The following is a 24,683-nucleotide window of genomic DNA, read 5'->3' on the forward strand; positions in this document are numbered from 1 at the left end:
TTCATACACATATTATATACGCAATTCGAATTTAAGATATTTTGATTAATAGTCAAAACTCATAACCAACCTATCAAAATGAGCTGCGTAAAAAGAAAAGAAAAGAAAAGAAAAGTTAGACCAAATTGAGTTGCTTGCTTTGATTATTTCCAATCCAATTCTACTAATTTTCATATTTATGATATAACCCCTCTCTTTTCAAAAAAAAAAGGAGGAATTTACATACATACCATTTTATACTATTATATTTACATATATAATACATAAAATTTTAATATTACATATATACTATTTTTATATTATTTTAATATCAAATATTTCATTTCCATCACTATTTTTTTTTTATTCCTAATTTTCTATCGCCTATATTTGATATGAAAGTGAATTATAGGCTGTAAATCCCACCGGGCTTAAGGTGGGTTGGTGGGCATGCTTGGTTGGGAACCCCCCATCCCAAGTTCGAATCTCCTCTCATATGACACAACTCCTTAAGTGGAGAGAAAAGAACTGTGAGTCCTGCATCTGTGGGGTTGTTGCTGGTAGACTCGCCGAAGGATTAATGGACATCGCCAAGTGCATCACAAGCTGGCGTGGCAGCAGCCCGGTACCCCTGTTACAAAAAAAAAAAAAAAATCAATAAATAAAATGTTATAGGCTGTATCTAATAATAAAAATTTAAATATTAGGTATATAAATAGAAAGTATACCTAAATAGAAAGTATACTGTAAATCTAAAAAAAAAAAGTCGGTGAAACGCCTTTAAATTTTTAGATCTTTTTCTTTTTTCTCGCTTCGCATTAAAATTGGTATCTTCCTCGTCTTCGGAGTTGGTTCCATATCCTACGCCATCTGTTCTTCTTCCTTCTCCGGCTAACGTCATGATTCTACCCGGCGGTGTATTTAATTCGTGCGCTTAGTGCTGAGGGGGAAACCCTAATCCCTCGTCAAATCTTGCGCTTCCATTGCGTTATATTTCGAAATCAGGTGCGGATTCGATTCAGCCGTTGATGTTAATGTTTCTCAATTTATCAAAATGGGTGGTTTTTGGATGATTTTTACGATTTCATCTTTCGATGCGGGTGGGTATTGATGGATTGCTGATTGTTTTCTGGATTGTTAACACGTCCTTGGGTTTGCAGGAACAGTAGTGGAAGAGAATCGTATTTATGTCCCAGCATCATTCCAGGGCTGAAAAGAACGAGGGACATCTCAGGAAATCAGGCCGTTCAGGAAACTTCGGGCAGCATAAGAGTTTCTCCGGCGGTGGAAAGGGCGGCAGCGGCGGCGGCGGCTCTAGCCCGGCTCCTGCGTTCTCGGCATCGCCTGCTACGCACCCGTCTTTTGCGCCTCATGTCTTGCCGGCTAACCGAAGGTGCGGCCTCGCTTCCTCCCCTCCCTCCCTCCCTCTCTTCTTTAACGCTTCTCTTATTACTTGGGCGCCCGGAAGATAGGGTTTTGACTGCCTCTTTTTTATGATGTTTTGTAGTTTCAAGAAATCTGATAATGGTCAGGTAGGGCAGTCTAGGGGGAGCACGGTGTGCTCCAACTCAGATGCCGCACAGAGAACTGGAAATGATGAAGCTTATTCCACGGTCCTTTCTGATGGTATGCGATTCTAATCGCTTCTTTGTGAATTTCTCAAAATTTACTCATTTTGAACTTTTCTTAGTGCAATTGTTAGTTGATACCTTACGGTTTTATAGGGTCCGCTATTCGACCTACAATCCTCAATGTTAAACCAGAGGATCCACCTAATAATCTGAAAATTGCCGGAACAGTTCCTAAAACCGTAGCTGCACAACCTTCTGCTGCTTCTAGTGCCGCTGGATCATCTGCCCAAATCAAAGGTTTTTTAGTTTTTCTTTTTACTCAGCTGTAGTTTCTGAGACATTGGCCGTTTTATTTTGAATCATAGATTTACTTTTTGTACACCACCTTCTTTGATATATAATTTGTCAAATGCTAATTGTTTTAAGCTTCACATTTGCTATTTGAGCTGTTGGTTTTTGATAAGTTTTGCCTGTTTTTTCAAATGTTGCAGATTAAAGCTTTCTATTATTTATATTGTTTTTCTTTATATTTATGCCAGGGGATGCATCCGGAGGTTTCCTTCAGTTTGGAACCATCAATCCTGGGATTGTAAATGCCATGCAGGTATTGGATTTTACTTTCTTTTAGGCTTTTTCATTTGTTCATTTTTTATTTAGTTTTAATTCATTGAGTGGCGATTCATCATGGAAAATGTAGATTCCGGCTCGAACAGCTTCAGCTCCACCAAATCTTGATGAACAGAAACGTGATCAGGTTTGTTTATACAATCTCATCATATAGTTTGTAGAAAGATCAGAATCCAGTTAACTTCCCTATAGTCGATTTTATTTTTCTTGGTGTATGAATGTGGGTTTGCTAAGGTGGATGAGTGGCTTTACCCTTAGAGATAGGATATGAAATGAGCATACACATGAGAAGGTTGGAGTAGCTCCAGTAGAAGATAAGATTAGAGAGAGTCGCCTTAGATGGTTTGGTCACATAAAACGGCGGCCTTCCGATGACTCGGTTAGGAAAGTATAGGTATTAGATTTGACTTATGTTAAGAAAGGTAGAGGCAGACCTAAAAAGACTTGGTTAGAAAATATTAGAAATGATCTTTCTTTATTAGATTTAAACGAGAATTTGACTTTTAATAGGACACAATGGAGAAAAAAGATTCACGTAGCCGACCCCACGTAGTGGGATAAAGGCTTGATGTTGTTGTTGGTGTATGAATGTGGGTTTAGAGATATCATATATAACCCTCCTTCCTTGAGAGATATCTTATATAGCTCGTTGATTCAAAATTTAGCCTGTTTTTTGTCAAACAATTGTCCTTATCAGGATGCGTGTTTGAACATTTCTCTATTGGTATTTTTCCAGTAAAGTGATATTGTTTAATCTTGTTTACTCAGGTCTGCCATGATTCATTTAAGGCTGTGCCTACATTGCCTATACCCTCTATTCCAAAACCACAGCAGCAGCAGAAACAAGAAAATCAGCAACCAAGGAAGGCTATTGAAGGTGTCAGTAAACCTGACAATGGAGAGACTCATCCTCCCATGCAGGCAAAGAGGGATATGCAAGCACCCATTCCATCTGTCCCCCCTCTTAATGCAACAACAACAAGATCTTCTGTTCTTCCCGCAGGTGGAATGCCAATGCCTGTTCCCTTTCAGCAGCGACAGATATGTTTTCCGTTTAGGGGTCCCAATCCACCGATGCCTTCGCAAAATATTGTTGCTAGCTCAGTACAAATGGCATTACCTGCAGGAAGTGTCCAACAAGTTCCTCAGCAGTTGTTTGTTCCTAACATCCAGTCTCATCCAATGCAACCTCAGGCAACAATGCATCAGGGCCAAGGCTTGGGATTTAACCCTCAATTAGGTCGCCAAGTGCCTCCTCAATTAGGAAGCATGGGAGTTGGTATTGTCCCTCAATTTACCCAACAACAGCCTGGACATTTTGGTACTCAAAGAAGAGCTGTGAAAATAACTCATCCACATACCCATGAAGAGCTTAAACTTGATAGAAAGACTGATTCACAGGCAGATGCTGGTTCCTTTGGGCAAAGGCACCTTCAAAATGTTTCTTCTCAATCTCAATCTCAATCTCAATCTCTTCCGGCTTTTAGTCCTTCTCCCCAGATAAATTATTATAAACCACCTTACAATACTACACAAATGTTTTTCCCTCCATCCTCTCTTCATCTAACAAATAATCAGTTGCCAACTGGTGCTCATGCTGCAAGTTTTTGCTATCCAATTAATCAAAACGTGCCGGCTATTTCGTTCATGAATCCATCCTCCCTTAATCCAGTACTAGGTGGCAGAACAGGGCCTCCACCTCCATTGCATGGTTTGGCCGAAGCGGCACGCACAGAAGGGTCATCATTTTCTATCTCATCATCAGCTCCTGTCCAAGTGATAATTAAACAGGCCGTTCCTATTTCAGAAAACACTGGTATATCAACAGTAAGGGTTAGCTTGCCTGGTAGTGGTACCAGAACAGAGCAACCAAAGCTTTTGAAATCACTGGGTGATGTTTCATCTGTTCCCCACCAGAAGAATAATAAGATTAATCCAGAAAGTAGTGTAATAATCCAGAAGCCAAATTCTGAACTATCTGGAATTGGCCCTTCGTTTTCAATTGATAAAATCTTATCCACAGTTTCTTCAACGGATTTGACTCAAAATAATAAAACTGAAGCATCACCATCATTGCATTTGGCTAATGTCAGGGATTCTCTCTCTATTATGGAGGAAAATGATGATCGGAAAAAGGAAGCTAAGCAACAATTAGAATCAGTTATCGATCACCCGGTAATGAAAAGTAAAAAGGAGCCTAGGCTTCCTCAGCAACAACAGGTCCTTTCTTTATTTATTGAATTGTCCTCCATTTTGAATGGAATATTTATGTTTTTACGTAATTTAATACATGTTAAGCCTGTGTATGATTGTTTACTGATCAGGATATGATTGGAGCTTGTACTGACAATGGCAAATGTACAAGCATTCCTAGTGTATCAACAGCTGATTCACCCACTTCTACCCCTAGGCTGCTTTCTGCTGATGTAGAATATAGGAATTCGGAAACAGTTTCGAAGACTGATTTTATGAGAACCTCTGTTCCTTCTGTATTTCCATTGGAGAAGGCTGATCAAGGTTACGAACATGCAGAGGTTGTTTGGAATAAACTTTCTCTTAAGGAGGCAGGTGACCCACAATCTTCAAATTCTTCAATTCTTAATGCCACTGGGATTTTGTCTGAAACACCTTGTTCTGTTCTCGATGGATCCATGGTTGTAGAGTTTGGACAGAAACAAGAGAATTTGGTAGCAGCACAGGAACGGCGAGGTGAAATATCATATAATGCTTTAGTAAGTAGCACTTCTGCTGGAGAAACTGTTTCCACTACAGGATGTTTACAGATGATTCCTGAGGCAGTAAACCATGAAGTTAAAGAAAAAACACCTGAAAAGAGCATTTGTGCTGAGCTTGATACTTCTGTGGGAATTATCTCTGAGATTGATGGGACAAGATTGTTGAGTACGCATCCCATTTCATCCTCTGATAGCAATTCTTCTGCAGTGGGGCTTTTTGGTCAAGTTCCCTCCACCATTCCCATTGAAGCTAAACCTCTACAGGTAGATTCCACAACAAGAAGTTGTGAATTACCATACATTGAGGAGATTGATGTAAAAGAATCTGCTACACTACCACCAGAAAATATTTCTATACCTCTTCCACTGTTCACAAAAATAGAGCAGAACATGAAAGGTGAAGTTGTGGAACGGTCTTTTGGATCTCCAAGAGTGATTTCAGGGTCAAAGGGCAAGCATGAGCCTAAGAAAGCCAGAAATAATAGAAAGAAGAAAATAAAGGAAATTCTTTCGAAGGCTGATGCTGCTGGTGCATCTGATTTGTACAATGCATATAAGGCTCCGGAGGAAAAGCTTGATGCTACTGTTAGCACTGCTGATACTGATAGCAGATGTTCAACAGAAGAATTGAAGAATGGAACTTTGCAAGGTTGCTGTAAGGCTACACATGCTGTTGAAGGAGATGAACAGGACAAAGCTGACGTTCAGGACTGGGAGGAAGCAGCTGATGCATCAACTCCAAAATTGAGAACCTCAGATAATGATGTGGAAAAACAGAACCAAAATGACCATGGGAGTCAGTCTACTGGTAGAAAGAAATACTCGAGAGATATTTTATTGACTTTTTCAGACAAATGCAATGATCTTCCTGAAGGTTTTGACTATGGATCAGACATAGCAGATATATTGATGTGTAATCCTGTAGGCACAAACCATGAACCGCGTTTTAGTCCTCGAAGGTTAATTGATAGGTCTCTAGGGGCTTCTCGGGGTGACAAACGTATCGGTGGCATCTCAGATGATGATAAGTGGGCAAGAGCATCCAATGCTTTCCACATGGATCTCAGTCATGGAACTGCATCTATGAACTTCCTTCTTGGACAGACGGTCAATAATGGAGTCCTCAGAAATCCACGCATGCAATCTCCCAATCATTTTGCTAATGGAATTCTCTCTGGGTCTATGCAATCACTTTCTTCTCAGGTAGGGATGGCAAGGAATAATCTAGATATTGATAGGTGGCAGCATGCCAGTGGAATTCAAAGAGGCTTATTCCCCTCTGCTCAGGGACCACTGCAAACAATGCACAAATCTTCTAACAGATACGAAGTTCGAAAATCATCTGATCAGGAAGAGCACACGCAGAGACAGCTGAAAGCTATATTGAACAAATTAACACCTCAGAATTTTGAGAAATTATTCTCCCAAGTCAAGGAAGTTAAAATTGATAACACACTTACTCTTTCTGGGGTTATTTCACAGATTTTTGACAAAGCTTTAATGGAGCCAACTTTCTGCGAAATGTATGCTGATTTTTGTCTCCATCTTGCTAGCGAATTACCTGATTTCATTGAAAACAATGAAAAGATTACTTTTAGAAGGTTACTCTTGAACAAATGTCAAGAAGAATTTGAAAGAGGAGAGAGAGAGCAAGCTGAAGCAAACAAAGCTGAAGAAGAAGGCGAGATCTGTCAGACTGAAGAGGAAAGAGAGGAAAAAAGAGTTAGGGCCCGGAGGCGTATGATGGGAAATATTCGCTTAATTGGAGAGCTGTATAAAAAGAAGATGTTAACAGAAAGGATTATGCATGAATGCATCCAGAAATTGTTGGGATATTATCAGAATCCTGATGAAGAAGACATTGAGTCCTTGTGCAAACTGATGAGCACCATAGGAGGGATGATAGATCATTCCAAAGCGAGGGAACGCATGGATGCTTATTTTGACAGGATTGCAATGCTCTCAACAAATGAGCAGCTGTCTGCTAGGTTGAGGTTCATGCTGAAGGACACAATTGACCTTAGAAAAAACAAATGGCAGCAAAGAAGGAAGGTCGAAGGGCCGAAGAAGATTGAGGATGTGCATAAGGATGCGGCTCAGGAACGACAAGCTCAAACCGCTAGACTGGCTCGTGGTCCTGTTGTTGCTTCAAGAAGGGGACCGCCTGCTAATTTTGGTCAGCGGGGCATGACAATGCTAAATTCTCCCAATTCTCAGGCAAAAACCAGTATTCGTGGCCATCCAACCCAAGCTCGAGGTTCTGGTAGTCAAGATGTTCGGCACGAGGATAGACCGCTGTATGAGAGCAAAGTAATGCCAGTTCCCCTCCCTCAAAGGACAACTAATGATGGTTCCATGACCTTGGGTCCTCAAGGAGGTCTTGCAAAAGGAATGTCTGGAAAAGGACTAGGGCTAATGCCAAATGCTCCTTCAGTATCAGGTTCAAATACTTTCACTCTTGCCTCTTCTCGAATGCTTAGCATATCAAGAGAAGATAGTCCGCAAAAATGTATGATTGATAGATTATCAGGGCCATCAAATTATCAAATAAGCTTACATGATAGTAACTCTCAATTTGGCATTGAAGATTTTCATGATGCAGGTCATACAATGGATAGAAATTCAGTCACTACTACTTCAGGGGAGAGGCCAATATCTTCAGGTGGCAAAGTTAGAGAATCTATTGAAGCAAAAGCATTCTCTGAAGATGTTCTACGACAGAAGTCAATATTAGCAATAAAGGAGTTCTACAGGTAATTTGGAATTCTTCCTTCGTAAGTTGCATTTCTAATCAATTATATCTAATCTTTAAAGTTGAGTATATGGTACCTATAAGGTCGGATCTCCCTAAAATGATGTTTTGTATGGTTAAAATATATAAACCATTATAAGAATGATTGAAATGATCCTTTTTATAGTTGTAAAGTTCATCGCTCTCTTAAAAGTCATTTGTTAGTTTGATATATTTCGAAGTATGAGATTTCCAATGAACAAATTTCTAGGTTCTACTTAATACACATAATAGCAAATCTCCTCCTACTCCTTTTCCTCCAAAGTTAGAAATGCATACAAGTTTCTCGTTGTGCTTAGTTTCTACTTTTTCTTATACAAGATAGATTAAAATTTAAAAGCAGTCAACAAGAACAATTGCTAAGAAACTGGGACAAGAAGGGCCGAACATTCTTGTTTTTTTCCCTACTTAGTAAGGTAGGAATATTGGAAAAGAGATTCAAGGAAATTAGTTATATACCAAAATTGTAGGATAAATGTTACTAGATAAGAACTTCTGATGAATTTGTTGAAAATTGGGATAGTCATCTTAGAAGAATGATATAGGGCTAGCTTGAAAAACGTTAGGCAAAATAAAAAAAAAAAGAAAAAAAAAGATGAAAAGATTATAAACAATAACGTTATAAGTATGTCTCGTACATGATCAAGGAAATTATCTGTCTTAAAAGGATTTCAGGCCTCACAATTGATCTATGATCAAATCCTTTAATAGATGACCCAATTAGTCTTCACATCCAAATTAATAAACAAAAAGATAGTAACAAATTGCTAATAAATTATCTATAAAATTATTGTCATTGAATATGAACCTAATAAAAAAAAGTCATAAAATAACTCCAAAATTTATGGCAAAATAAAAATTTCAAATATGTTTCTACATTAACTTTCGAGGTTGCAAAGCACTCTGCTTCAGAGAGTAATAGTGATAATAAACTCAAAGTAGACATATTGCTTTATTAGTTACGATAGATTTGTAATTAAAATCTTGAGAGAGACTTTGCTTGTGATGCTTTAATATTCATCAGATATCTTTTCAACATACCAACACCCTCTACTTATAAGAAGATTTCTGCAACTAAAGAAAACACAAGAAATGAAGCCAATAACAGGAAAATCAAGAGGAATCAGTGTGAATTTTCATAATAGTCAACATCATTTTAAAATAACCCACCAAAATGAGAGTCTCTTAGAATAAAACAAAATTTAATCTTAATTTGAGAGTCTCTTAGATATCCATGATATAAACCTTTTAGTTGATGCACTACATCCATCGTACTTCCAATATATTAAAGGTTGACATAATCTTCAAGCAACACCAACAAGCTTACATGAAAGTATCTAATGCAAGAAATAGCATCCGCCTTACTCTTGAAAAATAAAAAAATTGTCTTGCAGCATCAATACAAAATATTGGAGGCTTAAAAAATGTCTTGATTAGGTAATAGCTTTTCAGTATGGAAAGTAAGGTTAATAGTTATGTGAATGGACAAAGCAAGTACATACGCATTAGGTCCTAACTTTTTGATAATATAGTATGGTTTAGAGCTTTAGCATATAGAAGATATGATATCATTCATTATGTTAAATCCATCACTATAATTAGCATATTACTATAAATTATGTCAAAATAAAAATTCACTATTTTTGTACATCAATTTTCTTGGCTATAAAATACTATTTCAAAGAGTGGTAGTGATAAGAAATTTGAAGTAGACACTATGCTCCATTATTTATGAAAGTTAAGGTTTAAAATAGAGCAAGAGACAACAAGAGAGAATTTGCTTGTAAGCTTTGATATTCATCAAATATCTTTTCATCGTACAAACATTCTTTATTTATAAGATAATTTCAACAACTAAAGAAAATATAATAGAAGGAAGCTAATATTAGGATAATTGAGAGAAATCAATATGGATATTTCGTTACATGTAACATCATTGTAAAATATCCACCAAAATTAGGGACCCTCTTTATCATAGAAGAAACAAAATCAGATAGTGTTCCGATGGTAATTATGTTGACATAATAATTACCAACAATGTTAATGATGTATTGCATCAATGTTACTTCCGATATATCAAATGATATGGTGATCTTGAAGAAACACCAACATGCCCATATGAAAATATTAGTGTAAGAATTAGCATTTATTTAACTATTTAAAAATAAAAATAAAATCATCTTATAGAAGCATCAACACAAAATATTAGAAAATTCTGTAGAGTCTTTAGTTCCAATATTTTTCCGCAATCTCAGCCGCCAAACTCTGACAATATGCCAAATTGAAGTAATAAAAAACTCGTTTGAAGCTTGGAACATTACTAATGGAAATAATAAAGAATAACATACAAACTTTTGCACAATAACGTCTTGCTAAATCAACAACTTTCAAGGGGAAACAAATGGTGCATGTAATTAGTGGATGCCAACACCTAAATGACAGTAAATTTAAAAATTTTTAACTTGACATTTGTTAAGCAGGGAATTAGTAATATCAAAACTAAGGAATCGAAGGGTTGTGTCAAAGTGACTTTTAACAAAATATCAAAGCTTAAAGAGGTATTCAAAACGCTAGAGAACGCTTTCCATTATCATAGAAACTGTCGTCATAAGCATTATCCATCTAATAAACAGACTGGAAATAAACTAACGCAAAGATAACTAAACCAAAGTTGGCACATAATTTGTGTTTCCAACTGATAAGACTTTTAGATTTTAGTCATTTTGCATGGCTTGGAAAAATCCGGTTTTGATGAATTTGAGTATTTTATCTTTGCCTAGCAAATCCTAGTAAAGCTAATACAAGTTTGTTATCCCAAAGCACAATATATTTTAATTTCTTTAGTGGCCTTAATTTATGTGTATGGTAGCTTTTTGAATAAGACGAGTAAATCTATTTATTAAGTTGTTGGATGTGAATTCACATGATGGAAAAAAATTATGAAATAAAATAAAATTAGATACATTGAAATTTGGACCCATAGCTTTTTTGAAATCGTCATTTTATTAGTATTGGTTCCAATGTGCCATATGATTTTTATAGTCTCATCTTTCATGTAGTTAATTTTTTTAAGATCCCCAGGGTAAGTCTTTTAAGATTTAGGTGTACCATTGCTTTATCAATTGGTTTGAGTTTCACTTACCTTTTAGTTACTTAAATAACAGGCTTATAGTTTCCATAATTAATAGTAAATTCTTCGTGAATTTCTTTATGCAAATTGTGCAAAGGATATTAAGCAAGCAAGGAATTTGTTAAAATGCGAACTTGCATTTTAATGGATGCTAATAAAGATTTATAATCTATTTAAATAATGAGGATGATAAATAAAGTTGAGTGCATATAATTCACACAAATATGATATACATACGAGCAACCTTTTTTTAAAAAGCTAACCGAAATTGCTTTAATATTAGGGGTGATGATTTGGGCACTTTTAGATTTGCCTGTGGATTGAATTTTAGAGTTCTATTTCGTTAGGGCAGTACTCGTACTCAATTTCAGTCTTAATTCTAATTATTGTTCAAGCATAGATTAAGGTCCTTAGCCATATTCTAACGTAAGTACAAATTCTCATTCAACACAATTAGGTGTGGACTTATATTGCAATTATAAATCTTCTTTTGCATCTAATATGTCATCAAAAGAGTATTCATGAATTATAATTTTTCGATAGAATTAAGTTTGACCGCACATGATTCTTTTGTGGCTTGCTTAATAGGCTTGAGAGGAGAAGATAATGATTTCATTGTAGAAACTTTTATATAATTTATTTCACCGCTCATTTGGTCTTGTTTTGTTTAAAAGTCTTTCTATTGGGTTTTTAAGATAATTTTAATCTCATATTTTTGATGAGTTGTCAACTGACTTTTGATGTGACCCCCACTTCTAGTCATTTTGAAGCCGTGGTTGAGAGGAAAAGGTACTTACAGCTGTGATAGTACTAACAAAACACTCATAATATGCCTTGACATTTAGTGATCTAGATAAAACCTTGTATAACATTTTTGGTTGAATTTTAGCTTTGTTCATTTATAATTTCTTACCCAAGAGAATTAATGAAATAAATAACAATAACAAAATAATCATGAGACAAATGACTTTTTTCACCCACTCAAAGCTATCATTTTATTCACATACATCATATTCACCTTACAATGCTTAAATTCTCCATGCAATTGTTTCCTATGTTCTTTGAGTGATAGATATTATTTAATTTCATGTTTTAGATTAGATCATATAAGTTTAGTTTCACTTACAGTACCATGCCAAAATAATTGTGTGATCTATTAGTTTTGATTTTGCTCATACTAGTCTTTTAGAATCAAATAGATGGCATTGAAAAGCTCGTTAACATTATGCCTGCTATCAAATATAGATATGCAATTTTTGTTCTTGCAATAGTGAGAATGTGTTTTTGAAAACCCATTATTTATTTGATCCTGCTTAATTTTTCATCATTTATTTGTTTTTTTATTTCTCCGTGTGATAATGCACGTATAACTTTGATATTGATTTGATTTATGATGTCTTATAGTCTAGCGTTTACTAAAGATTTAGGATGAGACACTTAATGAAATATACTAAAATTCATAATTCACAGTTTTCTAACTCTTAAATTGAGAAAATCTCAATTTTATTTATTGTAAAATTAGAAAACACACATCTTTCATTCCAAATGATAATATAACGTCTTCAATAAATATGAAAGTCCACAAGAAATTTGATCTGGTATACAATTTTGAAGCGAATGAATTCAACTAAAACAACAACAACATCAAATTTTTATCCCACTATGTTGGATCAGCTACATGAATCCGTTTTGTCCATTGTGTTCTGTTAAGAGCCAAATTCTCATTTAACTCTAATAAAGAAAGGTCATTTTTAATATTTTCTAACCAAGTCTTCTAAAGTCTACTTAAGCCTTTCTTAACATAAGCCAATAATACATCTACTTTCCTTACCGGGTCATCGGAAGGCCACCATTTTATATTATGAAAGGAATTTAACATGTATCTAACTTAACAAAATCTCAATCACACGCATACCAATAGGGGTGTAAACAAGTGGAGCTTGAGTAAGCATGCCATGCGTTTGAGTTTGAAATGTTTGACTTTATTCTTTTTTCTGAACTCAACTTGTGCTCACTTAGTCCGAAAATCTTATGTTCACGTTTGGTTCATTTTAGGCTCATTTGGCTCAAATGAAATTAAAATTACTTTTAAAATGTCTTGCCCCATTAATTCCTTTTCATTACTTTTAATTTTATAAACATGTAATGTTTACTAGTGACTTCCAACAAAAGAGCTAAAACCTATAGGGCTGCAAAGTAAACTATCAGAAGTTGAAGAATATCAATGAAAAAAAAAATGATGCCATAAATAAATGCGAAGAGAAAATGTAAATATCTTGCCATAAATAAACACACAAAATGATGCCATCAGAAGTTGAAGAATATCAATGAAAAAAAAAATGAATGTCTCTGAATCTAAACAAAAATAAGCATAAATAGATAATACAAAATTAATATAGCAATACAAAATTAAAGCAAAAAATAGACTTTGAATCATCTTAAGCAGAGAAGAAGCTCCACCTGCAAATATATCAGAATGAAAGAAAAAAATTCTTACGCCACAAAGCTCTAATGTTATGGCCACCAATGATGAGATCGACAACGTTCATATTTCACTAAATGCTTGTTGCAACTAAACCATAAATCCTACTCGAATAGACAAATCTGCAACTAAAACTCACCATTTGTTCGAGAAATGGAGAGAATGACCCGATTGTGGATCGATTGAAATGAAATATGGAAATGGATTCATGATAAAGGCGTGACTTAGGAAGTTAGGGTTCACTGTATCTCTGCAACTGGATTTTAATCTAATGGTTAAAACGATATATATGAGCTGGTAATGGGATTAATTCGAGCCAATAATAGAATTAGTTTGAGCAAACAAGGCTCTATTTGTATTTGATTCACTGCAGATATGAGCTCAAAATATATGTTCACATACATGTTGAAGGTGTTTATGAACAATAAGTTTTTTTTTTTTTTGAAGGAAAAAAAGAAATGACTTATTGATATATGCAAGCGTCATGTTGTGTTAACCTATATGCAACAGAATACGAAGAAAGAAAAAAAATGAAATAAAAAATTGCTAAAATGATTACCTTACCTCAAATCCTGTCGAAATCTCTGCGCAGATCTTATGTATACCGCATGCTGCAATAGCTCCATCTCTCTGCAACGGCGTCAAAAATGCGTCGAAAATGTCCTCTCACACTTGCTTTGCCTCGATCGATCCTCCTTCTGCGTCATTGAAATGAGAGCAAAGCTCTCATTCATTTTATTCCTCCCATTTCCTGCACACAAAACTCTCGTAAGCTTCCATGAACTCCCTCTCAACCTCACTTCTTAGTTTTGCCTCAAAACTCTCGCAAGCACCGTCGCTTACGCCAAGTTCCCTAAGTCAAACGACCTCATGCCATTTAGCCAATCCTGACCCTACACGACCCTTGCCCAACCTTTGTATTCGTTCGGTCCATAGAGGGAGGGAGGGAGGGAGGGAGGGAGGGATTTCTCCTACTTCACTCCCAAACCGCAAGACCTGCCCTAGCCTTCTTCACCTCCCTCGTGTTTAACTTCGCGTCTTCGATGACGTTCCCCTCTCGTCTGATCGAAAATGACGACATTTTTTATCAGAAGCAAAGACGGGAGCTTGCTCGATCGAAAGTAGCCATCTGTATTTCTTTCTGAACGTCGATGATACCTAAAATGGATCATAATTTTTTCTAATGAAATTTATGAGAGGAAATCAACGCGCTTCTCGAGGCAAAATGCACAGATTTCAAGGGAACGCCGCGCAAATCAAGACTACCCTATTTTTTCATTTACATTATTATTATTATTATTTAAAAGGATAAAAAAATCAGATTTGTTAACCTCGTATTCTCCTCGTATATGTATGCTCTGGCTCCAATCAAATCCTCGAAATCTCGTTCATGTTTTTGTCTCCTCTCGTAAATCTAGCAACACCAACAGCTCGCCTCGATTAGCTCCTCTGCTCGTCGTTCCTTTTGTTAATAAAACTAGAATCGAACTTCAATTCATTTTTCCTTTTTTCTTTTACGCACGATAAGCTCTCGGAATCCTCCAAATCCCATGAAATCTCTCCAGCTCCCGATTCCTATGGCCTCCTTCAATCCACTCGTTTAAGCCTTCATATCCCATCTCCCTCCATCTCAGTCGTAACCTCCACAGCCTGGTTCCACCTCCCAACTTGATTCGTTCTCTATTCCTCATACGAACGACCGAATCATCTGCTCTTCCGGATTCCCCAACAACAGTCGAAGCCACCCCCCTTCGATCTCGACCTCACTCCACACCCATTCACCCTACCCGACTCCATAGCAGACAGGGACATCCAATTGCCAAGCTGCTTCCAGATCTTCCTACCACTCGACTCCCAGCCAAACCGAACCTTGACCGCCACACGATCTCCACCTCCTAGCCGCACGCCGACCTTGTTTCCTCACAACACACCTGCATCCAACCTGAGAGCTCCTGTCAATCTGATCTACAGGCCGAACGTCGAGCCTAGCTCTGCTCGATCCGACATCCTGTGCCAATCTCCTATACACCCTACTCCAGACAGCTGATTCTCCAGCCATGACCCGATTGGGCTCCGTCCAACTTCCCTCTGTTATAGAAGCTAAATAGCTCCATCAATACTTCTCATGTGAAAACTCTAGTTGTTGCCTCTTCCTAAAGCCCTTAAGCAAACACTTTTCCTCCACTAGCAAAGTATCCTACAGCCAACTGAAGCCACTCCACTTCCTCTCCAAAATAACAAACCTCAACAAGCTTATCCCCTATAACATACTTCCTCCTCCAAATAGTAGCCCATTCCATTTTCCCTCTGCCATTATTATTACTAATTATTGTTATTAATTGCTATTGATATTAGTGCTATAATAATAATAATTATTATCATTACTATTATTATTTAGTAAAAAAGAGAAAAAATAAGAACAAGTTAAAAAAAAAAAGGAAAAGGTTCTTTTGTGCCTTGATTTTTTCCTGCATTTACATCATCGTTGCCGCCCTCGACATCAAAATTGTCTCAGTTACCTCGTTCACAAACGTTTAAATGGTCTCCTAACCCAAAAACCTCTTAAATCTTGTTTTTGGCGCTCTTGGTGCGCTGGGTGACCATCCTACATGTTCTTGTAGTGCGGTGGGTAGGGGTGTCAATATTTGACCCGACCCGAAAACCCGACCCGGACCCGACCCGGAGACATTTTCTAAGCCTAATGCTGCTACTATATGCCAGATAACGTGTACTCTACATGTATCTGATTGGCGACTATCCTTAATCGAAAGTTCTCTCTTGTTATCGGGAGGGGTAATTAATTATAGGGGTTTGCACCTATAGGAAACCAGAACTCAGATCATAGAGTCCTCGCAAATGAGGGCAAAATTTCTGGGTAGTGTCTTATCTACAAACCCATCTGCCTTCCCAAAATTTACCCTAGAACTTAATTCGTTAAAACTCCATCGCTAAAGAAAAACAATAGTCGGGCGGAGGCCGGGGCCGAATTTTCGGAGCCCACATCAGGTTGTTGGGTCAACTACCTCCTCTGACTAAGTAGACCAAGGACCATAATGACTCGGGACGACGGAACCATAGGATCTTGATCGAGTCTATCATCACTTCCCCCACCATCCGCTTTAAGTGCAATGGGGTAAAATTTCAAATTTAAATGTTAAAATTTTAATTACCTAAAATCATGATGCTACTATAAGTTAGATACCATGTATCTATTTGACGACTAGTCGTAATTGAAAGTTCTCTCTCTTTATTGGGAGGGGTAATTAACTATAGGGGCTTGCGCCTATAAAAAATCTTAACTCAGATCATAAAGTCCTCATAAAATGTGGTTGAAATCTCTGGGTATGTCTTATTCAAAACCCAATGTCTTCTGAAAATGTCTCAAAACATAAGCTTTAAAACTCTCCTTGATAACATGAAAAAAAAAGGAAGGAGCCACGAATTTTCAGAGCCCACACCATTTAAATATTGTCTAATAAAAACACTTTCTTTAAGATGCATCTTTTATATCAATTCTTCTAAATCATTCCAAAATTTTAATTTTGAATACATATTCAAATCTATTTGAGGAGCATAAGCATTTATGATATTAATAATCTTAGCATCAAAACAATCTTTGAAGCTAGAATTATATCTCCAACTCTATTAATTTCTATCACATTATCCTTCAAACTCTTATTTATAATCACACCAACCCCATTTCTAGTATGACTTATACTTGAATACCATTGTTTAAATTATAAACTATCAATCTTATTAGCCTTCTCACAAACCCATTTAGTTCCATGAATGCATAGAATATTTATCTTCATATGAATCATTATATATATATATTAATTCTATTAATTTCAATATAAGAGAACCTATATTTCATATTCATATTCTTTTTTTTTGAGAATTTTTGGGGCATAGCCCGTATCATTGATCAAAAGAAATTACAAATAAATGAAAAAAAGAGCAAAATATAATCCAAAATCTCAAACAACAAAGATTAAGGATTCTAAAAAACCAAAACTACAATTGGAAAAAAAAAAACAAATTGGCCAGAAAGCCAAGGATTCAGGTTGCTCAAGTATAAAGCTCGGATATGGTCAGAAAGCACAAATGGGACAATACAAGAGCAAAGTCCCTGGTTGCCAAATAGACTGTCCTAGAGGCAGCTGATAAACAACATTCATCATCGTCCTTCCAAAAAAATCACTCAGGCAACCAAATGAGGTAACGAAAATTGCTGGCACCCCAAAAACAATTAAGACGAAAACAGCTGCAGCAGAAGCAACCAACTCCGGATCAGAGTCCAAAAACAAAAATTCAAGTGTATTCCCAACCATGAGTTTTATATAAAATGTCTTTTCTTATTTTGGCAGCCACCGTGGTATCACAATCAATAACCCCACCAAAAATCCTATCATTTCGTGCCATCCATAAGTAGTAAATAATGGCACAAGGAGGATGCAAAAAGTAATTTTTAGTTTGTGTGCCAAGTAGCCTTGCTCCAAAATACTGTCAAAAAGTTGATGCAAATTTGGTCTCATCAGTAACCCATTCAGCCAAGGGAGAAGAGACTTGGCAATGCCAAAAGTGTAACTGCACTCAAAGAAAATGTGCGAATGTGTTTCCCTTTCACAATGACAGAAATAGCAGATATTCGGTGTGATAATCCCACGAGAGGCAAGCACATCAGAGGTTTTTAAACCTCCTTTTAAAAGCTAACCAAGCATATACCGAGAAACGGAGTGCAGATTTTTTGTGCCATATAAAGTTGTACCGATTAACCTTATTCAAATTGGTGAAAAACTGGGAGCGAAAGGTTCTAAAATTTGGGTTTTGCTTGCCAAGCCATAAATGATTCGCCTCATTATAGTCAATGGTAACCGCATGAATGAGGGAGCTAATGTGACTGTCAAAACATTGGGGGAGTATTCACTTATCTTCTATAATAATGTTAGAAAGCTTCCAGTCAAAAAGTTGAGTGTAACTAGCCAGAGAGTGTGAGTATTTCAAGCATTCAGCAATAGAAGTTCCTCCATACCAAGGGTCCCAGAGAACAAAGAGGGAACTATTCGAATTAACAGCAAAAGAAATACAGTTTTGATATCAAATGCTTTATTGCAAATGAATTTCCATTACTGAGAGATGTTCACTGGCATAAAGTTCCACAGAGAGTTGTATTTGACCTTCCACCAACTAAAGAGCAAGTTGTTGTTATTAAGGAATCTCCAAATGATTGAATAAGCAAAATCGTGATAGAGAGAATCAATGGAGGGAATGCCCAGACATAGTAAAAAGTTTTCTATGATTGATGTTGTCAAAGAAAGTGAATCTAGAACACATGCAGCTAATAAGTTTGCAGCAGCTTTTAGGTATGATAGAGCCACGAATCCAGTAAGCAAGAGTGTTGCATATGGTGAATTTAATGTATTAGATTCTACCCGCAAAAGACAACGTTTTAGCTTTCCAACCATCTAATAGAGCAGTGATTTTGAGCAGTAAAGGTTGAAAATCAATCACTTTAAGTTTCTTGTAGAAAATAGGCAGGCCCAAGTATTTGATGGGGCAGTGGAATTGTTGTATGCTGAGGATGTCACAAAAATCCGCAGTATTAGGGGCGTTTTTAGAGAGCAAGATGGAGCTTTTGTGCGGATTAACATGTAGTCCTGAAACATAAGCAAAAGTTTTAAGAATGGAATTGAGGGTATGAGCATTGCTAATGGAGGCAGTGCCAAAGACAAGAAGGTCATCTGCAAACATAAGATGAGTAATGTTACAGTTCCCAGCAGATATACGCTTAAATAAATTGTTGGAATGGGCCATTTCAAAGCTAGAGGATAAACCATCCATGATGATAATAAAAAGGTATGGGGAGAGTGGGCAACCTTGCCTGATACCAGAAGTGGAGCAAAAGTAGCCTTCAAGCGCCCCATTAATTCAGATAGAGAAGTGAACATCAGTAGTGCAGGCTTTGATCCAAGAAATGAACATCTCAGGGAAACCTTTGGCCTCTAGTCTACTATACAGAAACTCTCTAGAGACAGTGTCAAAGGCCTTAGTGATATCAAATTTTGCACAGAAATATTTTTCCTTGGCTTTGAGATTGAAGTTTATGAGGAGATCATCAGCTAATAAAATGTTATCAGATATGATTCTCTTATGAATAAAACCACCTTGGCTAGGATGAATGATGTAAGGGAGCACATCCTTCATCCTATTGGCAATAAGCTTAGCAATAATCTTGTAAATAACATTGCAGAGGGCAATAGGTCTAAAATCTTTGACATTGTTGGCATGAGGATGCTTAGGGATAAGAGCTAAGGCAGTAGCTTTGACTTGATTTGGCATGTAACCAGTGTTAAAGAAAGAGGTAACTGCATTGCACAATTGGTGCTGTATGGTGTTCCAACTGGATCTATAGAATTCAAAAGTAAAACCGTCATGACTTTGCCAGAGAAAACAATGCTCTTAATTTCTTCCATGGTAACCGGTGCAATGAGAGAGTTTGCAAGATGGCTAGGTACCAAGTTCCCAGCAGGTATATCAAAATATTGTTGATCCATACTAGAGGGGCCTGGAGTGTTAAAAAGCTTGTGGTAATGGTTAGTGAAGACATTAACAGTGTCTTGATGAGAAGTAAAGGTTCCGAGCTCAGTAGTGATCTCCTTGATATGACTGTGGTTTTTGGAAATGTTTATTTTGGAGTATAGGAACCTTAAGTCATCCTCCCCGTGTGAAAGCCACTTCACCTTGTCTCTTTGAATGATCCAGCTAGTAAGAGTGGAATTGTAGTAGGCTAGCTTAGTGTTGATGGTCTTAAGATTGCTGTTGAGTTGGGAATCCAAAGGGTAGATTTGAATTTGAGTTATGATAGAGTGTTGTTGAGCCTTGAGAATGTCAATTTCAGTTTGGATGGAGTTGGCATTAGACTAAGCCTTGTGTTTCATGATATTTTTAAGAGTCTTGAGCTTATAGCAGAAAGAGCTTTAGGGGCTGCTTTTATTGGACATTGAAAACACCTCCATCAGGCTATTCCAAAAATCAGGAAATTTGGTACAATAATTTTTGTACAAGAATCTGTGCCCTCTCCTATTATCCGCGGCATTTATCAAAATTAAGGGGGAGTGGTCAGAACAATCAGGATCACCAACTCTATAAGAGTTGGGAAAGTTAACAAGCCAACTATCATTAACCAGAACCCGGTCTAGTTTAATATGAATGGGGTTTAGCTGTCGTTGATTATGCCAAGTGTAGAAGTGGCCAACAGAGGAGAGATCGTGCATCCCAGTGTTGAAAATCATGCTGTTGAAGTCTCCTAGATTCTGATCAGTAAGAGCAGTGCCCCCAACTTTTTCTCCCAAAGTACGACAACAATTAAAATCACCAATGATAGTCCAAGGAATATTAATGGAGTCAACAATATCTTGAATATTCTTCCACGGTATTTGTCTTTCCGAATGGGAGTTGCTAGCATAAACAATAGTTACAACACATATAGAGGTAGAGTTAACAGTAATCACGCCATGGATAAATTGGCTAGTCATGTGATGAGGAGTGAAATTCAATGCATCTTCATTCCATTTAACCTAGATGCGGCCAGGGCTAGAATGGAGAAAGTTGTCACAAGAGGCTTCCTTAGGAAAAATTTTGTGGTTGGCTTGAAACCAACGATTGGAGAGATTGGAGTGGGTGATTTTAGCTTCGAGAATGAAGAGGAGGCCAATCAGCCGACCCCACGTAGTGGGATAAAGGCTTGATGTTGTTGTTGTTGTTGTAATGAAGAGGAGGCCAATGTCATTGGCACGGGCAAGTTGCTTGCAGCAAGACACTTTGTCCGGGCTGTTAAACCCACGAATGTTCCAAGCTGCAATGTTAGATAGGTTCATTAGAATTTAGAGTTGGGGGTGGAGGCCTTTTTGGATTGCTTGCCTCTGGTTTGCTTATGGTTTTGATTAGCTTTTTGTTGGGTTTTTGTGGAATTGGAGCTAGAGGTGGATGCCTCATTGGAGAAAGGGGGAATGTTGGGTTGGTGATTACGGGGGGAGGTTTGGGGGGGACTACTATGGTTTGGGTTGTTGGGTACTTGGTTAGAAGTGTTATTTTGAAGAGAGGTAGAAGTGTGCACTTCTTCATGCTTGTCCTGATGAGACAAAGCATGGAATCGTTTTTTGTATTTATGAGAGGAGGCTCTTGAGGCTGCGGGTTGAGGTATGGGTCATCTTGTATTTCTTATGATGGGGAGTTTAAGTTTGGTAAGAGAGTACCAAAACTTTGATTTTGGGACAAAGGCAAGTTTTGTAATGGAGGAGGATTTGTGTTTGGTTGATTTAACTTGGTGGAGGAGGGGGTTTGAGAATGGTAAGTCTGGGAGGAGGGGTAAGGCGCGGCTTGCGACTGGAACTCCTTCCCCTAGGTTTATTAGTGACTTGGGGTTTGAGAATGAGATCTTTAGGGCAAAGTGTTGGGGGATGCATGATTGAGCCACATTGAGAACAGTGTTCGGGCTTCCAGTCGTATTGAACTCTTAAGGGTGTGGCTTTTCCGTCAACACTATAGAAGATTTCTTCAGGTAAGGGTGAGTTGCTAGTAACTTGAACAATACTCTAGCAAAAGTCAATCGAGTTTTAGCCGCATTAAGGGCATCAACAACAATGGGTATACCAACACAACTAGCAAGTTTAGATATACCTTCCGGCGTCCGGAGAGAGAGCGGCAAAATTCATGATTTTGATCCAAAGGGGGATAGAGGGGAATTCTTCATGCTTTGGAACAAAATCGAGAGTCCATTTTTGCTATATGAACTGCTTATCGAAGAAAAACCATGGTCCAACAGTCCAAGCATGCTCATAATCTTCCATAGCAGAGAATTTGAGTAAGAAGAAACCATTATCCATGGTGAGAAGAGACAATGAGCCTTTAAGATTCCAAGTTTTTTTAATCACCGAGAGCAAAGCTTCGTAAAAAGGTCGTTTGCCGATGGAATATCCAGCCAACGAAAGAGACCATTCAGGTGCTCCAGTGACAAATTGTTCGCTGGTAAACTGAGTTGTGAGGTTTTGGGTGGGGACAAAGGAGAGGGAATGAGAGAACTCAGTGGATACTTGAGGGGTGATGGTTAGGAGATTCTTCCAGAGTGGGAGAACAGCAGAAGCAGGGGTAGCCGTAGTGGTGGAGGTGGAAGGAAGCGGAAGAAAGTCGGGGTCGACCATGGGGAGAGATCCCCCCGCCAAGGAGGCGGCGATCAGAAGCAAAATAGGGGCGCCAAGAAAAACCCTAGCAGAGCTTGCAGAGAACCTTTGTAATAATGATATTATTGGTTCATATTCATATTCTAATTCTATTTTCATAGACTAAATTTTTTGTCCACATTCGCTTATTTAACACTTCACCTGGGCGTCGTTGCAGCGACCCTTGCACATTTCTCACTGTATTCGGATCATATAACACGTTACTTTCAGGGAACGTCCTAATGTTAACATAATATATTAAATAATTCACGCCATGATTATTTGACTAATTTTATACTGGCTATAGTCTACTTAACACAATCTGCCACTTTTCTCATTTAGGACTTTGGACAAGACAACAATAGTGTTAAATAACTGAAATTGAAACTACATAGCAAAAAATTGAAAACAATATAGTTTATCTAATTATTTGCTTGATGTTTTTGACAGAGTGTAAACATAAAATTCCCACGCTAGTGAATTCTAAAGAGGTGATAATAAAAAAAATAGAAAACACATTTTATTCTAATAAGATCCATCATTATAAGCTTTCTGCATCCAACAAACAGACAAGAAACAAAAACAATGAACCCAAAAAATTGAAATAGTATCATCACACATAATTTTTGTTTCTAATGACCAAGTCTTTTGGCTTTGCGTCAAGTGAGTATCAACTTATTTCTGACTGTACTATTCATTTTTCTCATTACGGCCTTGCTTATGTGAGGTATTATCTCTTCAATTTCAGTGCCAGAGATGAGGAGGAAATTGTTTCGTGCATCAATGAGCTAAACTCGCCTTGTTTCTATTCATCCATGGTGTCTTTGTGGGTAACAGACTCTTTCGAAAGGAAAAATGTGGAGAGAAATCTACTGGCCGAGCTTCTTGTGAACCTAAGCAAGACTCGACATGCCTTAATTAGTCCAACTCAACTGATTGCAGGGTATGAATACAAATACCAATATGCTGCAGAAATGATTAATTTCTGTTTTTGTTTCTACAAAACTTCTAAGTTTATCTTACTTTTTCCATCAGGTTTGAGTCTGTTCTCTCTTCATTAGAGGACGCTGTGAACGATGCTCCTAAAGCTGCAGAATTTCTTGGTCATATCTTCGGTAAAATCATAATTGAAAATGTGGTTCCGTTGAAAGAGATTGGAAGATTGATTCGTGAAGGTGGTGAAGAACCAGGAAGCCTGGTTGAATTCGGGCTTGCTTCAGAGGTCCTCTTTGGTATCTTGGACTTTATTAAGACAGAGAAAGGTGATTCTCTTTTAAATGAAATCCGCAGAGGATCCAATCTTCGACTGGAAGACTTCCGACCTCCAAACCCCACTCCCAAATCAAAGAAGCTGGATGCATTTCTGTAAAAGAGAAGGCATTCAAGCTTATAGGTTCCCTAAGGTACATTATCTATAAAAGCATTTTATTTATTAGATTCCTCATAGTTATAAGTTTTTGGCTTTCTCTTGTTTTGGGCTTATGTTGATATCCATTGATGAAAAGCTTATATGATGATGAAAATGCTTCAGTTCGAAGTAGAGACAGTGGAGGCCTTTGTAATTATGAGGAACAGTAAAAAATATTTTGCTAATTTTATAGAGATGATAATTCTATAGCTGTGTTATACATAAATTGTTGTTAGCCCCTCGGGCCCCTACCCATTCCCAAAGGAATGCTTTATTCAAGACTCGTTGCACTATACAAGGAAAGGTGTGCGATCTTCTCATAGACAGCGGGAAACAACGTTCTCTGTACACCCGCTGTCTATGAGAAGATCGCACACCTTTCCTTGTATAGTGCAACGAGTCTTGAATAAAGCATTCCTTTGGGAATGGGTAGGGGCCCGAGGGGCTAACAACAATTTCTGTATAACACAGAGGAGAGGATCACCTTCATCGCCGTGTACATCTTCGAAACATGTCTCCGAATCCTGTTCAGCAGACCCCACGTCTGCCTCAGTGTTGTGTGATTCTCCCTCAATCAATTGGATTCGTTGTCGATTCGGGCATTCATTGGACTTATGTCCAGGTTGAAAGCACCTGAAGCACTTGAGTGTTCCGGGTCGACTATAAGGATTTTCCTTAACTGGAGCATTCGGCCTGGGTTGTCCCTTAGTATCCACAGGAACGGCTGCAACTGGAGCTGGAG

The 24,683-nt window shown here is 37.5% G+C and overlaps 1 protein-coding gene across 2 annotated transcripts; it reads left to right on the plus strand.

Annotated features, from left to right (window-relative positions):
- Nucleotides 1-782: 782 nt before the first annotated feature.
- LOC110105944 (eukaryotic translation initiation factor 4G) lies at nucleotides 783-24,150 on the plus strand. Of its 2 annotated transcripts, XM_028696506.1 has the most exons (12): nucleotides 783-984; nucleotides 1,140-1,372; nucleotides 1,487-1,605; nucleotides 1,704-1,847; nucleotides 2,090-2,154; nucleotides 2,248-2,304; nucleotides 2,946-4,397; nucleotides 4,502-4,745; nucleotides 4,839-7,352; nucleotides 7,515-7,665; nucleotides 23,282-23,476; nucleotides 23,569-24,150. In XM_028696506.1, the coding sequence occupies exons 2-12, from the start codon at nucleotides 1,167-1,169 to the stop codon at nucleotides 23,900-23,902; spliced, it is 5,481 nt and encodes a 1,826-aa protein (XP_028552339.1). In that variant the 5' UTR covers nucleotides 783-984; nucleotides 1,140-1,166; the 3' UTR covers nucleotides 23,903-24,150. The 2 variants fall into 2 exon arrangements, with proteins under 2 accessions (XP_028552339.1, XP_020691303.1); XM_020835644.2 differs by having other exon boundaries at nucleotides 784-984; nucleotides 4,502-7,352.
- Nucleotides 24,151-24,683: the final 533 nt, after the last annotated feature.

This window comes from Dendrobium catenatum, unplaced genomic scaffold, assembly GCF_001605985.2.
Source record: "Dendrobium catenatum unplaced genomic scaffold, ASM160598v2 fragScaff_scaffold_754, whole genome shotgun sequence".
Lineage (NCBI taxonomy): Eukaryota > Viridiplantae > Streptophyta > Magnoliopsida > Asparagales > Orchidaceae > Dendrobium > Dendrobium catenatum.